The 13,767-nt window shown below is 51.9% G+C and overlaps 1 protein-coding gene across 2 annotated transcripts in view; it reads left to right on the forward strand.

Moving 5' to 3' along the window:
- WDR54 (WD repeat domain 54) overlaps window positions 1-13,767 on the forward strand; it is a 73,246-nt gene that overhangs the window by 10,583 nt on the left and 48,896 nt on the right. The window contains exons 2-4 of one of the 2 annotated variants that reach the window (XM_077280450.1): window positions 7,964-8,193; window positions 11,416-11,478; window positions 11,563-11,629. In XM_077280450.1, the coding sequence (XP_077136565.1) occupies window positions 7,969-8,193; window positions 11,416-11,478; window positions 11,563-11,629 (355 nt within the window). In that variant the 5' untranslated portion in view covers window positions 7,964-7,968. The remainder of the gene's footprint in view (window positions 1-7,963; window positions 8,194-11,415; window positions 11,479-11,562; window positions 11,630-13,767) is intronic. The other variant, XM_077280451.1, reaches the window with a different exon arrangement.

Here is a 13,767-nt window from a genome sequence, read left to right on the forward strand (position 1 = left end):
ATGCTAGCAGAGGAAAATATTAGTCCTAGCTCACCTCTAGAGAAATACCCCAAAAGGAGACAGAGGCCCCCCACATGTATTGGCGGTGAATTAAGATGAAATAACAAACGTAGTATGAAAATAGGTTTAGCAAATTTGAGGTCCACTTACTACATAGCAGAAGACAGAAAGGACACTTTCATGGTCAGCTGAAAACCCTATCAAAACACCATCCAGAAATTACTTTAAAACTCTAGCATTAACTCATAACACCAGAGTGGCAATTCCTGTTCACAAGAGCTTTCCAGACACAGTAACGAAACTACAGCTGTGAACTGGAACCAAAATGCAAAAACAAACATGGACAAGAGTCCAACTTATCTAGTAGTTGTCTAGGAGCAGGAACAAGCACAGAGAGGCTTCTGATAACATTGTTGACTGGCAAGCAACTAACAGAGCAGCAAGGTTATATAGCGACTCCCACATCTTGATGGGAACAGGTGAACAGAGAAGATGAAGACACCAGTTCAATTCCACCAGTAGCCACCGGGGGAGCCCAGAATCCAAATTCACAACAAGACCCCCTGTTATATATCCCCCTCTGTACAGAGACCCCCTGTTATATATCCCCCTCTATACAGACCCCCTGTTATATATCCCCCTCTGTACAGACCCCCTGTTATATATCCCCCACTATACAGACCCCCTGTTATATATCCCCCACTATACAGAGACCCCCTGTTATATATCCCCCTGTATACAGAGACCCCTGTTGTATATCCCCTGTATACAGAGACCCCCTGTTATATATCCCCCTCTATACAGAGACCCCCTGTTATATATCCCCCACTATACAGAGACCCCCTGTTATATATCCCCCTGTATACAGAGACCCCTGTTATATATCCCCCTGTATACAGACCCCCTGTTATATATCCCCCACTATACAGAGACCCCCTGTTATATATCCCCCTGTATACAGAGACCCCTGTTATATATCCCCCTCTATACAGAGACCCCCTGTTATATATCCCCCTCTATACAGAGACCCCCTGTTATATATCCCCCTGTATACAGAGACCCCTGTTATATATCCCCCTCTATACAGAGACCCCCTGTTATATATCCCCCACTATACAGAGACCCCCTGTTATATATCCCCCTGTATACAGAGACCCCTGTTATATATCCCCCTCTATACAGAGACCCCTGTTATATATCCCCCTCTATACAGAGACCCCCTGTTATATATCCCCCACTATACAGAGACCCCTGTTATATATCCCCCTGTATACAGAGACCCCCTGTTATATAACAGGGGGTCTCTGTACAGAGGGGGATATATAAAAGGGGGTCTCTGTATACAGGGGGATATATAACAGGGGTCTCTGTATAGAGGGGGATATATAACAGGGGGTCTCTGTATAGAGGGGGATATATAACACGGGGTCTCTGTATAGTGGGGGATATATAACAGGGGGTCTCTGTATAGAGGGGGATATATAACAGGGGTCTCTGTATAGAGGGGGATATATAACAGGGGTCTCTGTATACAGGGGGATATATAACAGGGGGTCTCTGTATAGTGGGGGATATATAACAGGGGGTCTCTGTATAGAGGGGGATATATAACAGGGGTCTCTGTATAGAGGGGGATATATAACAGGGGGTCTCTGTATAGAGGGGGATATATAACAGGGGGTCTCTGTATAGAGGTTATAGACCCCCTGTTATATATCCCCCACTATACAGACCCCCTGTTATATATCCCCCTCTGTACAGAGACCCCCTGTTATATATCCCCCACTATACAGACCCCCTGTTATATATCCCCCACTATACAGAGACCCCCTGTTATATATCCCCCACTATACAGACCCCCTGTTATATATCCCCCACTATACAGAGACCCCCTGTTATATATCCCCCACTATACAGACCCCCTGTTATATATCCCCCACTATACAGAGACCCCCTGTTATATATCCCCCACTATACAGACCCCCTGTTATATATCCCCCTCTGTACAGAGACCCCCTGTTATATATCCCCCACTATACAGACCCCCTGTTATATATCCCCCTCTGTACAGAGACCCCCTGTTATATATCCCCCTCTATACAGACCCCCTGTTATATATCCCCCTCTGTACAGACCCCCTGTTATATATCCCCCACTATACAGACCCCCTGTTATATATCCCCCACTATACAGAGACCCCCTGTTATATATCCCCCTGTATACAGAGACCCCTGTTGTATATCCCCTGTATACAGAGACCCCCTGTTATATATCCCCCTCTATACAGAGACCCCCTGTTATATATCCCCCACTATACAGAGACCCCCTGTTATATATCCCCCTGTATACAGAGACCCCTGTTATATATCCCCCTGTATACAGAGACCCCCTGTTATATATCCCCCACTATACAGACCCCCTGTTATATATCCCCCACTATACAGACCCCCTGTTATATATCCCCCACTATACAGAGACCCCCTGTTATATATCCCCCTGTATACAGAGACCCCTGTTATATATCCCCCTCTATACAGAGACCCCCTGTTATATATCCCCCTCTATACAGAGACCCCCTGTTATATATCCCCCTGTATACAGAGACCCCTGTTATATATCCCCCTCTATACAGAGACCCCCTGTTATATATCCCCCACTATACAGAGACCCCCTGTTATATATCCCCCTGTATACAGAGACCCCTGTTATATATCCCCCTCTATACAGAGACCCCTGTTATATATCCCCCTCTATACAGAGACCCCCTGTTATATATCCCCCACTATACAGAGACCCCTGTTATATATCCCCCTGTATACAGAGACCCCCTGTTATATATCCCCCTGTATACAGAGACCCCCTGTTATATATCCCCCTCTATACAGAGACCCCCTGTTATATATCCCCCTCTATACAGAGACCCCCTGTTATATATCCCCCTCTATACAGAGACCCCTGTTATATATCCCCCTCTATACAGAGACCCCCTGTTATATATCCCCCACTATACAGAGACCCCCTGTTATATATCCCCCTGTATACAGAGACCCCTGTTATATATCCCCCTCTATACAGAGACCCCTGTTATATATCCCCCTCTATACAGAGACCCCCTGTTATATATCCCCCACTATACAGAGACCCCGTGTTATATATCCCCCTCTATACAGAGACCCCCTGTTATATATCCCCCTCTATACAGAGACCCCTGTTATATATCCCCCTGTATACAGAGACCCCCTTTTATATATCCCCCTCTGTACAGAGACCCCCTGTTATATATCCCCTGTATACAGAGACCCCCCTGTTATATATCCCCCTCTATACAGAGACCCCCCTGTTATATATCCCCTGTATACAGAGACCCCCCTTTTATATATCCCCCTGTATACAGAGACCCCCCTGTTATATATCCCCTGTATACAGAGACCCCCCTGTTATATACCCCCTGTTATATATCCCCTGTATACAGAGACCCCCCTGTTATATATCCCCTGTATACAAAGACCCCCCTGTTATATATCCCCCTGTATACAGAGACCCCCCTGTTATATATCCCCTGTATACAGAGACCCCCTTGTTATATATCCCCCTCTATACAGAGAACCCCCTGTTATATATCCCCCTCTATACAGAGACCCCCCTGTTATATATCCCCTGTATACAGAGACCCCCCTGTTATATTTCCCCCTCTATAGAGACCCCCTTGTTATATATCCCCTGTATACAGAGACCCCCCGTTATATATCCCCCTCTATACAGAGACCCCCCTGTTATATATCCCCTGTATACAGAGACCCCCTTTTATATATCCCCCTGTATACAGAGACCCCCCTGTTATATATCCCCTGTATACAGATACCCCCCTGTTATATACCCCCTGTTATATATCCCCTGTATACAGAGACCCCCCTGTTATATATCCCCTATATACAGAGACCCCCCTGTTATATATCCCCTGTATACAGAGACCCCCTTGTTATATATCCCCCTCTATACAGAGACCTCCCTGTTATATATCCCCCTCTATACAGAGACCTCCCTGCTATATATCCCCCTCTATACAGAGACCCCCTGTTATATATCCCCCTCTATACAGAGACCCCCTGTTATATATCCCCCTCTATACAGAGACCCCCCTGTTATATATCCCCTGTATACAGAGACCCCCCTGTTATATATCCCCCTCTATACAGAGACCCCCCTGTTATATATCCCCCTGTATACAGAGACCCCTCTGTTATATATCCCCCTCTATACAGAGACCCCCCTGTTATATATCCTTCTCTATACAGAGACCCCCCTGTTATATATCCCCTGTATACAGAGACCCCTGTTATATATCCCCCTGTATACAGAGACCCCCTGTTATATATCCCCCTGTATACAGAGACCCTCTGTTATATATCCCCCTGTATACAGAGACCCCCTGTTATATATCCCCTGTATACAGAGACCCCTGTTATATATCCCCTGTATACAGAGACCCCCCTGTTATATATCCCCCTGTATACAGACCCCCCTGTTATATATCCCCTGTATACAGAGACCCCCCTGTTATATATCCCCCTGTATACAGAGACCCCCCTGTTATATATCCCCTGTATACAGAGACCCCCTTGTTATATATCCCCCTCTATACAGAGACCCCCCTGTTATATATCCCCCTCTATACAGAGACCCCTTGTTATATATCCCCCTCTATACAGAGACCCCCCTGTTATATATCCCCTGTATACAGAGACCCCCCTGTTATATATCCCCTGTATACAGAGACCCCCCTGTTATATATCCCACTCTATACAGAGACCCCACTGTTATATATCCCCCTGTATACAGAGACCCCCCTGTTATATATCCCCCTCTATACAGAGACCCCCCTGTTATATATCCTTCTCTATACAGAGACCCCCTGTTATATATCCCCCTGTATACAGAGACCCCTGTTATATATCCCCCTCTATACAGAGACCCCCTGTTATATATCCCCTGTATACAGAGACCCCCTGTTATATATCCCCTGTATACAGAGACCCCTGTTATATATCCCCCTGTATACAGAGACCCCCTGTTATATATCCCCCTGTATACAGAGACCCCCTGTTATATATCCCCCTCTATACAGAGACCCCCTGTTATATATCCCCCTGTATACAGAGACCCCTGTTATATATCCCCTGTATACAGAGACCCCTGTTATATATCCCCCTCTATACAGACCCCCCTGTTATATATCCCCTGTATACAGAGACCCCCTGTTATATATCCCCCTGTATACAGAGACCCCCTGTTATATATCCCCCTGTATACAGAGACCCCCTGTTATATATCCCCTCTATACAGAGACCCCTGTTATATATCCCCCTCTATACAGAGACCCCCTGTTATATATCCCCTCTATACAGAGACCCCTGTTATATATCCCCCTCTATACAGAGACCCCCTGTTATATATCCCCTCTATACAGAGACCCCTGTTATATATCCCCCTCTATACAGAGACCCCCTGTTATATATCCCCCTCTATACAGAGACCCCCTGTTATATATCCCCCTCTATACAGAGACCCCCCTGTTACATATCACCCTCTATACAGAGACCCCTTGTTATATATCCCCCTCTATACAGAGACCCCCTGTTATATATCCCCCTCTATACAGAGACCCCCCTGTTATATGTCCCCCTGTATACAGAGACCCCCCTGTTATATATCCCCTGTGTACAGAGACCCCCTGTTATATATCCCCCTCTATACAGAGACCCCCTGTTATATATCCCCCTCTATACAGAGACCCCCCTGTTATATATCCCCCTCTATACAGAGCCCCCTGTTATATATCCCCCTCTATACAGAGACCCCCTGTTATATATCCCCTGTATACAGAGACCCCTGTTATATATCACCTGTATACAGAGACCCCTGTTATATATCCCCCTGTATACAGAGACCCCCTGTTATATATCCCCTGTATACAGAGACCCCCTGTTATATATCCCCCTCTATACAGAGACCCCCTGTTATATATCCCCTGTATACAGAGACCCCTGTTATATATCCCCCTGTATACAGAGATCCCCTGTTATATATCCCCTGTATACAGAGACCCCCTGTTATATATCCCCTGTATACAGAGACCCCCCTGTTATATATCCCCTGTATACAGAGACCCCCCTGTTATATATCCCCTGTATACAGAGACCCCCTGTTATATATCCCCCTCTATACAGACCCCCCTGTTATATATCCCCCTCTATACAGAGACCCCCTGTTATATATCCCCTGTATACAGAGACCCCTGTTATATATCCCCTGTATACAGAGACCCCCCTGTTATATATCCCCCTGTATACAGACCTCCCTGTTATATATCCCCTGTATACAGAGATCCCCTATTATATATCCCCCTCTATACAGAGACCCCCTGTTATATATCCCCCTCTATACCGAGACCCCCCTGTTATATATTCCCCTCTATACAGAGACCCCTGTTATATATCCCCCTGTATACAGAGACCCCCTGTTTTATATCCCCTGTATACAGACCCCCCTGTTATATATCCCCTGTATACAGAGACCCCCTGTTATATATCCCCTGTATACAGACCCCCCTGTTATATATCCCCTGTATACAGAGACCCCTGTTATATATCCCCCTGTATACAGAGACCCCCCTGTTATATATCCCCCTGTATACAGAGACCCCTGTTATATATCCCCTGTATACAGAGACCCCCCTGTTATATATCCCCTGTATACAGAGACCCCCCTGTTATATACCCCCTGTATACAGAGAACCCCCCTGTTATATATCCCCCTCTATACAGACCCCCTGTTATTTTTCCCCTGTATACAGAGACCCCTGTTATATATCCCCTGTATACAGAGACCCTGTTATATATCCCCCTGTATACAGAGACCCCTGTTATATATCCCCTGTATACAGAGACCCTGTTATATATCCCCCTCTATACAGAGACCCCCCTGTTATATATCCTCTGTATACAGAGACCCCTGTTATATATCCCCTGTATACAGAGACCCCCTGTTATATATCCCCTGTATACAGAGACCCCCCTGTTATATATCCCCTGTATACAGAGACCCCCCTGTTATATATCCCCTGTATACAGAGACCCCCTGTTATATATCCCCCTCTATACAGACCCCCCTGTTATATATCCCCCTCTATACAGAGACCCCCTGTTATATATCCCCTGTATACAGAGACCCCTGTTATATATCCCCTGTATACAGAGACCCCCGTGTTATATATCCCCCTGTATACAGACCTCCCTGTTATATATCCCCTGTATACAGAGATCCCCTATTATATATCCCCCTCTATACAGAGACCCCCTGTTATATATCCCCCTCTATACCGAGACCCCCCTGTTATATATTCCCCTCTATACAGAGACCCCTGTTATATATCCCCCTGTATACAGAGACCCCCTGTTTTATATCCCCTGTATACAGACCCCCCTGTTATATATCCCCTGTATACAGAGACCCCCTGTTATATATCCCCTGTATACAGACCCCCCTGTTATATATCCCCTGTATACAGAGACCCCTGTTATATATCCCCCTGTATACAGAGACCCCCCTGTTATATATCCCCCTGTATACAGAGACCCCTGTTATATATCCCCTGTATACAGAGACCCCCCTGTTATATATCCCCTGTATACAGAGACCCCCCTGTTATATACCCCCTGTATACAGAGAACCCCCCTGTTATATATCCCCCTCTATACAGACCCCCTGTTATTTTTCCCCTGTATACAGAGACCCCTGTTATATATCCCCTGTATACAGAGACCCTGTTATATATCCCCCTCTATACAGAGACCCCCCTGTTATATATCCCCTGTGCCTGTCACCTCTCCCCTTTGGCTCCTCTGTGACGTTATCCGGCCCCGGGGTTCACTTACTTTTCCTGGTGGTTCCGCTTGCCCTGCAGGCGCCATGTACCGTAAGGATAAGAGTGTGCAGATGAAGAGCAGCGCCTCCTCCCTGTACAACAACCTGAGCGTGCTGCCCATCAGCGACAAGAGCCTCACCTACTTCACCGTGGTCCACGCCAACACCGTCAACATGGTGAGCGCCTCGGCCGACGGCCTGAACTTCTCCCACCGCCAGCTGCAGTCCAAGGAGGGGAGCGTGGCCCTGAGCTCCTCGCTCATCACACAGGTCAGTGTCTGCCCGTGTGGGCCCTCCGTGCTGCTCTGGTGGCCCCTCCGTGCTGCTCCTTTCAGTCCCTCCGTGCTGCTCCGGTGGGCCCCTCTGTGCTGCTCCGGTGGGCCCCTCCGTGCTGCTCCGGTGGAGCCCCTCCGTGCTGCTCAGGTGGGCCCCTCTGTGCTGCTCCGGTGGAGCCCTCCGTGCTGCTCTGGTGGGCCCCTCCGTGCTGCTCTGGTGGGCCCCTCCGTGCTGCTCTGGTGGGCCCCTCTGCTGCTTCTGTGGGTCCCCTCCTTGCTGCTCCGGTGGAGCCCCTCCTTGCTGCTCTTGTGGCCCCTCCGTGCTCCTGTGGGTCCCCTCTGTGCTGCTCTGGTGGGCCCCTCCGTGCTGCTCCTGTGGGTCCCCTCTGCTGCTCTGGTGGGCCCCTCCGTGCTGCTCCGTTGGGGCCCTTTAGCTGCTCTGGTGGGCCCCTCCATGCTGCTCCGTTGGGGCCCTTTGTGCTGCTCTGGTGGGCCCCTCCGTGCTGCTCCTGTGGGTCCCCTCTGTGCTGCTCTGGTGGGCCCCTCCGTGCTGCTCCTGTGGGTCCCCTCTGCTGCTCTGGTGGGCCCCTCCGTGCTGCTCCGTTGGGGCCCTTTGTGCTGCTCTGGTGGGCCCCTCCGTGCTGCTCCTGTGGGTCCCCTCTGTGCTGCTCTGGTGGGCCCCTCCTTGCTGCTCTGGTGGGCCCCTCTGTGCTGCTCTGGTGGCCCCTCCTTGCTGCTCCTGTGGGTCCCCTCTGTGCTGCTCTGGTGGGCCCCTCCTTGCTGCTCTGGTGGGCCCCTCCGTGCTGCTCCGTTGGGGCCCTTTGTGCTGCTCTGGTGGGCCCCTCCATGCTGCTCCTGTGGGCCCCTCTGTGCTGCTCTGGTGGCCCCTCCTTGCTGCTCCTGTGGGTCCCCTCTGTGCTGCTCTGGTGGGCCCCTCGCTGCTCTGGTGGGCACCTCCGTGCTGCTCCGTTGGGGCCCTTTGTGCTGCTCTGGTGGGCCCCTCCATGCTGCTCCTGTGGGTCCCCTCTGTGCTGCTCTGGTGGGCCCCTCCTTGCTGCTCTGGTGGGCCCCTCTGCTGCTCTGGTGGGCCCCTCTGTGCTTCTCCGTTTGGGCCCTCTGTGCTGCCCTGGTGGGCCCCTCCGTGCTGCTCCTGTGGGTCCCCTCTGTGCTGCTCCGGTGGAGCCCCTCCGTGCTGCTTCAGTGGGGCCCTCTGTGCTGCCCTGGTGGGCCCTTCTGTGCTGCTCTGGTGGGCCCCTCCATGCTGCTCCTGTGGGTCCCCTCCGTGCTGCTTCGGTGGGCCCCTCCTTGCTTCTCTGGTGGGCCCCTCTGTGCTGCCTCGTTGGGCCCCTCTGTGCTGCTCTGGTGGGCCCCTCCGTGCTGCTCCGGTGGGCCCCTCTGTGCTTCTCTGGTGGAGCCCCTCCGTGCTGCTCTGGTGGGGCCCTCTGTGCTGCTCTGGTGAGCCCCTCCTTGCTGCTCCTGTGGGTCCCCTACTTGCTGTTCTGGTGGGCCCCTACTTGCTGCTCTGCTGGGCCCCTCTGCTGTCCTGGTGGGCCCCTCTGTGCTTCTCCGTTGGGGCCCTCTGTGCTGCCCTGGTGGGCCCCTCCGTGCTGCTCCTGTGGGTCCCCTCTGTGCTGCTCCGGTGTAGCCCCTCCGTGCTGCTCCTGTGGGTCCCCTCTGTGCTGCTCTGGTGGGCCCCTCCTTGCTTCTCTGGTGGGCCCCTCTGCTGCTCTGGTGGGCCCCTCTGTGCTGCCTCGTTGGGGCCCTCTGTGCTGCTCTGGTGGGCCCCTCCGTGCTGCTCCGGTGGGGCCCTCTGTGCTGCTCTGGTGGGCCCCTCTGTGCTGCTCTGGTGGGCCCCTCTGTGCTGCTCCGGTGGAGCCCCTCCGTGCTGCTCTGGTGGGCCCCTCCGTGCTGCTCTGGTGGGCCCCTCCGTGCTGCTCTGGTGGGCCCCTCCGTGCTGCTCTGGTGGGCCCCTCCGTGCTGCTCTGGTGGGCCCCTCCGTGCTGCTCTGGTGGGCCCCTCCGTGCTGCTCTGGTGGGCCCCTCCGTGCTGCTCTGGTGGGCCCCTCCGTGCTGCTCTGGTGGGCCCCTCCGTGCTGCTCTGGTGGGCCCCTCTGTGCTGCTCCGGTGGGGCCCTCTGTGCTGCTCTGGTGGCCCCTCCGTGCTGCTCCTGTGGTCCCCTCTGTGCTGCTCTGGTGGGCCCTTACTTGCTGCTCTGGTGGGCCCCTCTGTGCTGCTCTGGTGGGCCCCTCCTTGCTTCTCTGGTGGGCCCCTCTGCTGCTCTGGTGGGCCCCTCTGTGCTGCCTCGTTGGGGCCCTCTGTGCTGCTCTGGTGGGCCCCTCCGTGCTGCTCTGGTGGGCCCCTCCGTGCTGCTCTGGTGGGCCCCTCCGTGCTGCTCTGGTGGGCCCCTCCGTGCTGCTCTGGTGGGCCCCTCCGTGCTGCTCTGGTGGGCCCCTCCGTGCTGCTCTGGTGGGCCCCTCCGTGCTGCTCTGGTGGGCCCCTCCGTGCTGCTCTGGTGGGCCCCTCCGTGCTGCTCTGGTGGGCCCCTCCGTGCTGCTCCTGTGGGTCCCCTCTGTGCTGCTCTGGTGGGCCCTTACTTGCTGCTCTGGTGGGCCCCTCTGTGCTGCTCTGGTGGGCCCCTCTGTGCTGCTCCGTTGGGCCCCTCTGTGCTGCTCCGTTGGGGCCCTCTGTGCTGCTCCGTTGGGGCCCTCTGTGCTGCTCCTGTGGGTCCCCTCTGTGCTGCTCTGGTGGGCCCCTCTGTGCTGGTCCGCTGGGCCTCTTTGTGCTGCTCTGGTGGGCCCTCTGTGCTGCTCCGTTGGGGCCCTCTGTGCTGCTCCGTTGGGGCCCTCTGTGCTGCTCCTGTGGGTCCCCTCTGTGCTGCTCTGGTGGGCCCCTCTGTGCTGCTCCGCTGGGCCCCTCTGTGCTGCTCCGGTGGAGCCCCTTTGTGCTGCTCTGGTGGGCCCCTCCGTGCTGCTCCGGTGGGGCCCTCTGTGCTGCTCTGGTGGCCTCTCCGTGCTGCTCCTGTGGGTCCCCTCTGTGCTGCTCTGGTGGCCCCTTTGTGCTGCTCTGGTGGCCTCTCCGTGCTGCTCCTGTGGGTCCCCTCTGTGCTGCTCTGGTGGCCCCTCCGTGCTGCTCCTGTGGGTCCCCTCTGTGCTGCTCCGCTGGGCCTCTTTGTGCTGCTCTGGTGGTCTCTTACTTCTGTCCCACTCTTGTATTTCCAGGCCTCCTGGTGCGCTCTGCCATCCCGGGTTCTGCTGGTTCTGACCTCTCAGAAGGGGATTCAGGTTGGTTCTGGTGTCGCGCTTTGCTCCGCACTGGTTTCCTTTTCTTGGATTTTCTTACCTCTTATTTTTGCTTTCTTCTGATAGATGTACGAGTCTGACGGCTCCATCATGGTGTACTGGCATGCCCTGGATGCACTGGAGACTCCACAGGGTAGGTGTCTGAGTGACAGCCTCGGGCTATCCATGTATGGTGTGTGGGGTTGGGGCAGCGCCCGCTATCCTTACATATATAATGTGGGGGCTGGGCGCATTGCTGGGATTTATTTTCATATATGATGTGGGAGGTTTAGAGGCAGCATCAGACTGTCCTTATAGATAATCTAGGCGACAACGCCGGGCTAGCCTAATGTATAGGATTTGGTGGCTCTGGGCTATCCTTACATGTATGATGTCGGGGGTGAGGGCAGCGCTGTGCTCTCTTTGCATACATGATGTAGCTTCGAACTATCCTCCCTCACATGTATGATGTTGTGGGAGGCAGCTTCAGGCTATCCTTACATGTATGATGTTGTGGGTGGTAGCTCCGGCTATCCTTAAATGTATGGTGTTGTGGGAGGCAGCTGTGGCCTATCCTTACATGTGTGATGTGGAGGTATCTCCGTCTATCCTTACATGTATGATGTGGAGGTATCTCCGTCTATCCTTACACGTATGATGTTGTGGGATGTAGCTCCGGCTATCCTTACATGTATGATCTTGTGGGAGGCTGCTTCCGGCTATCCTTACATGTATGATGTTGTGGGAGTTAGCTCCGGCTATCCTAACATGTATGATGTTGTGGGAGGCAGCTGTGGGCTATCCTTACATGTGTGATGTGGGAGGTATCTCCGTCTATCCTTACATGTATGATGTTGTGGGTGGTATCTCCGGCTATCCTTACATGTATGATGTTGTGGAAGGCAGCTGTAGGCTATCCTTACATGTATGATGTTGTGGAAGGCAGCTGTGGGCTATCCTTACATGTATGATGTTGTGGAAGGCAGCTGTGGGCTATCCTTACATGTATGATGTTGTGGAAGGCAGCTGTGGGCTATCCTTACATGTATGATGTTGTGGGAGGCAGCTGTGGGTTATCCTTAAATGTATGATGTGGGAGGTATCTCCTTCTGTCCTTAAATGTATGATATTGTGGGAGTTAAATCCGGCCATTTTTACAAGTATGATGTTGTGGGAGGCAGCTTCAGGCTGTCCTTACATGTATGATGTTGTGAGAGCAGCTTCAGGCTATCCTTACATGTATGATGTTGTGAGAGCAGCTTCAGGCTATCCTTACATGTATGATGTTGTTAGAGCAGCTTCAGGCTATCCTTACATGTATGATGTTGTGAGAGCAGCTTCAGGCTATCCTTACATGTATGATGTTGTGAGAGCAGCTTCAGGCTATCCTTACATGTATGATGTTGTGAGAGCAGCTTCAGGCTATCCTTACATGTATGATGTTGTGAGAGCAGCTTCAGGCTATCCTTACATGTATGATGTGCGAGGCAGCTTTGGGCTATCCTTATGTCACGAATCACAGGGAGGATACCTTTATCATCCCCACCGCTGACACTAATATGTCACGAACCGGGGTTGTTTGGTTCCCCCCTGGTTCCTTCTGAAGGGGATTTATCTATATCCCACTTCCCAGTTCCAGTTTGGAACTTGCAGCTCTCTGGCGCCCCCCTTACCCTCAGGTCAGACCGGATACTGCACCTAGGATAATTGGTCACCAGAAAGGCTGCCTACTATGTACTGGCTAATGGGCACACTGCAGCGAGGGAGATATAACTACTCCCACTCAGGCGGGAACAATAATTATCAACGCTGTCCGTCGCTGCCAGTCTTCCCCAAAAGCATAGGACAAATCTGCTGCCACTATCTCCAATTTCTTAATTAATAACGGGTACGGAGCCATCCCAAATTAGTAGCGTAATTCACTTCAGAGTATGTGACAGTACGTTATAGAGCAAACGAGAAACGAAGCTAGTAATTTTATATATTTTACTCCAAAAAGGTAGGCAGTGTTTACAAAAGTGTAAAAAAAATATTATAAAAGTAGACCAGTATCATATGTACAGTACAATTACAAATAAAAAGGGATTAAAGTTGAAAAAACACTTACAGTTCATTATATCATTTCATAGCAGAACATGCGGTGTGGGGGAGGGGTGATACATCAAGATGCATTACAGAGCGTCTCTCAGCCAGCTTCCTGGTCAAAGGCTAGTGAAAAATGACATCACTGAGTGGGGCGGAACTATGGAATGCACTCCTACTTTCTCAGAGGGACTCTGAATGGAACATTCA

This window comes from Ranitomeya variabilis, chromosome 1 (assembly GCF_051348905.1).
Source record: "Ranitomeya variabilis isolate aRanVar5 chromosome 1, aRanVar5.hap1, whole genome shotgun sequence".
Taxonomy (NCBI): domain Eukaryota; kingdom Metazoa; phylum Chordata; class Amphibia; order Anura; family Dendrobatidae; genus Ranitomeya; species Ranitomeya variabilis.